At 49.3% G+C, this 1,742-nt stretch overlaps 1 protein-coding gene across 1 annotated transcript in view; it reads left to right on the top strand.

Moving 5' to 3' along the window:
• The window catches only part of LOC104491049 (talin-2), a 64,792-nt gene extending 63,058 nt beyond the window's left edge, over window positions 1-1,734 (top strand). Inside the window, exons 40-41 of the mRNA XM_010133407.1 lie at window positions 1,307-1,477; window positions 1,564-1,734. Coding sequence (XP_010131709.1) covers window positions 1,307-1,477; window positions 1,564-1,734 — 342 coding nt within the window. The remainder of the gene's footprint in view (window positions 1-1,306; window positions 1,478-1,563) is intronic.
• Window positions 1,735-1,742: the final 8 nt, after the last annotated feature.

The following is a 1,742-nucleotide window of genomic DNA, read 5'->3' as shown; positions in this document are numbered from 1 at the left end:
GCTGAAGGCAGGAGAAACTGTTCTGCTGTGTACTGTGATCCAGTTTAAAAGACCTTATGTTTGTGATACCATACCTGTTATTGAGTGGTTTTCCTTCCTGAGGCACAAAATAGAAAAAGAAGTGTAAGTGTTCAAATTTTATTGGCTCTTAGCTATCCACAGTCATTTAGATGGAGTGAACCTTCCAGTATCTTTTCCTGCAGGTGAGGCACTGCTCTTTTTCTTCCCCGTGCCAGCCTGCAAAAGCTGCTTGTAGCCCCTGCCAACATACACACCCGCGTACCTGGCGGTGCTGCAGTGGGCTGTTGGTGCACATTCTGTGCAATAATCAGCCCAAAGCAGCACGGGGGTGGCATCCCATAACAACCCTAAAAGCATGGCCTCATGGACTTCTGACAAGGAACAAGCGCTGGTTTGGTTTTGTACGGGATGTGTCAGATGACAGGTAGACTCTAGAAAAAACTCATTCATATAAAAATGTTTGCTTATTTTCTTGGAATACCCATTTAGCCAAAAGCAGGTGTTTCCTCAGAACAAGTGTAAGTCAGATCAGAAACTGTGGAAAACGGACAGACCGACTCCATGTGTTTCTGAAGGCTAAAATACAGCGACAGAAGCTGTAGCAGAACTGTGTCTTCAGGCATTCTGAACGCTGGCGAGGCCCAAGTAACTCACCAAGGGGGAAAACGCAGCGTCCTTTTGTGCTGCCTTTGCAGCGTGCCTATTCCTGAGGGCTTGTAGCAGCCACGGGGTTGTAGACTAGCGCTTAACCACTTCACTCTCCTCTGGAGCAGTTACAGCTCGTGCGGGCACTTGGGCCCACTCCGGTGCCTTACACCGCAGAACCCTCTGGGTCTGCAAGGAATCTGATGAAGAGGGTTTGAGAGGTTAGGGACCAAAGCTTGTGAGCAGAGCAGTTCAAATCCAGCACAGTTCCTTTTGTTACCTGTTGTCCATCACAAAGGTTGAGAAGTTCCTCCCTCGCTTGGAGGAAACATTTGTCGTGGATGCTCCTAAATAGTGTGTGATTCCTGTGACGTATTTGCAAATAATTTCCTCTGACCTCAAAGGACTGCGTGCATCTGAGGGAGGAGACAAATGGGTTTATCGAGGAATTTGCAGGTGAGGGGAGACAGAATCACACGGGCACATAATACGAACTAAATGCTGTACAGCGCAGCAGCACTGGGACACAGGGCTACTGGAGCTAACCCATGGCCTGGTGGTAATTGGGGAACGTGGTTCCTCTCAGTTGCACCTGAGAAACGGGGTTAATGGCTTTCTGTGGTTGTTCTGACTTTCTTAGGTAACACAGCTGGCAAGTTACTTCGAACCCTTGGTTTTAGCTGCAGTTGGCGTGGCATCCAAAACACTAGATCATCAGCAGAAGATGACCGTGTTGGACCAGAGCAAGACGCTAGCTGAATCCGCCTTACAGATGCTGTACGCTGCCAAAGAAGGGGGAGGAAACCCCAAGGTATGGTCACTGTGTGTAACTCGGGGGTTACTGAAGACGAGCAATGGGGCAGGGGGAACAGCTCCTACCTACTGTTCCCTGTTCAGGAATACGTTTGCGGTGAAGAGGCCGGTGGCAGCTCTCCTGACATCTCTCACTTGTCAGAGAGAGGATTCCAGTCTGTCTGTTTCCTAGGCTACCTAGACTTTAACAAGGCTTCGGACACTGGTTTCCACAGCATTCTTCTGCAGAAGCTGGCTGCCTGTGGCATTGGTTGAAGGTGTAC

Source organism: Buceros rhinoceros, unplaced genomic scaffold (genome assembly GCF_000710305.1).
Source record: "Buceros rhinoceros silvestris isolate BGI_N320 unplaced genomic scaffold, ASM71030v1 scaffold19523, whole genome shotgun sequence".
Taxonomy (NCBI): domain Eukaryota; kingdom Metazoa; phylum Chordata; class Aves; order Bucerotiformes; family Bucerotidae; genus Buceros; species Buceros rhinoceros.
Note: the sequence above shows the minus strand (reverse complement) of the source record. Positions and strands in the feature narration are given on the sequence as shown.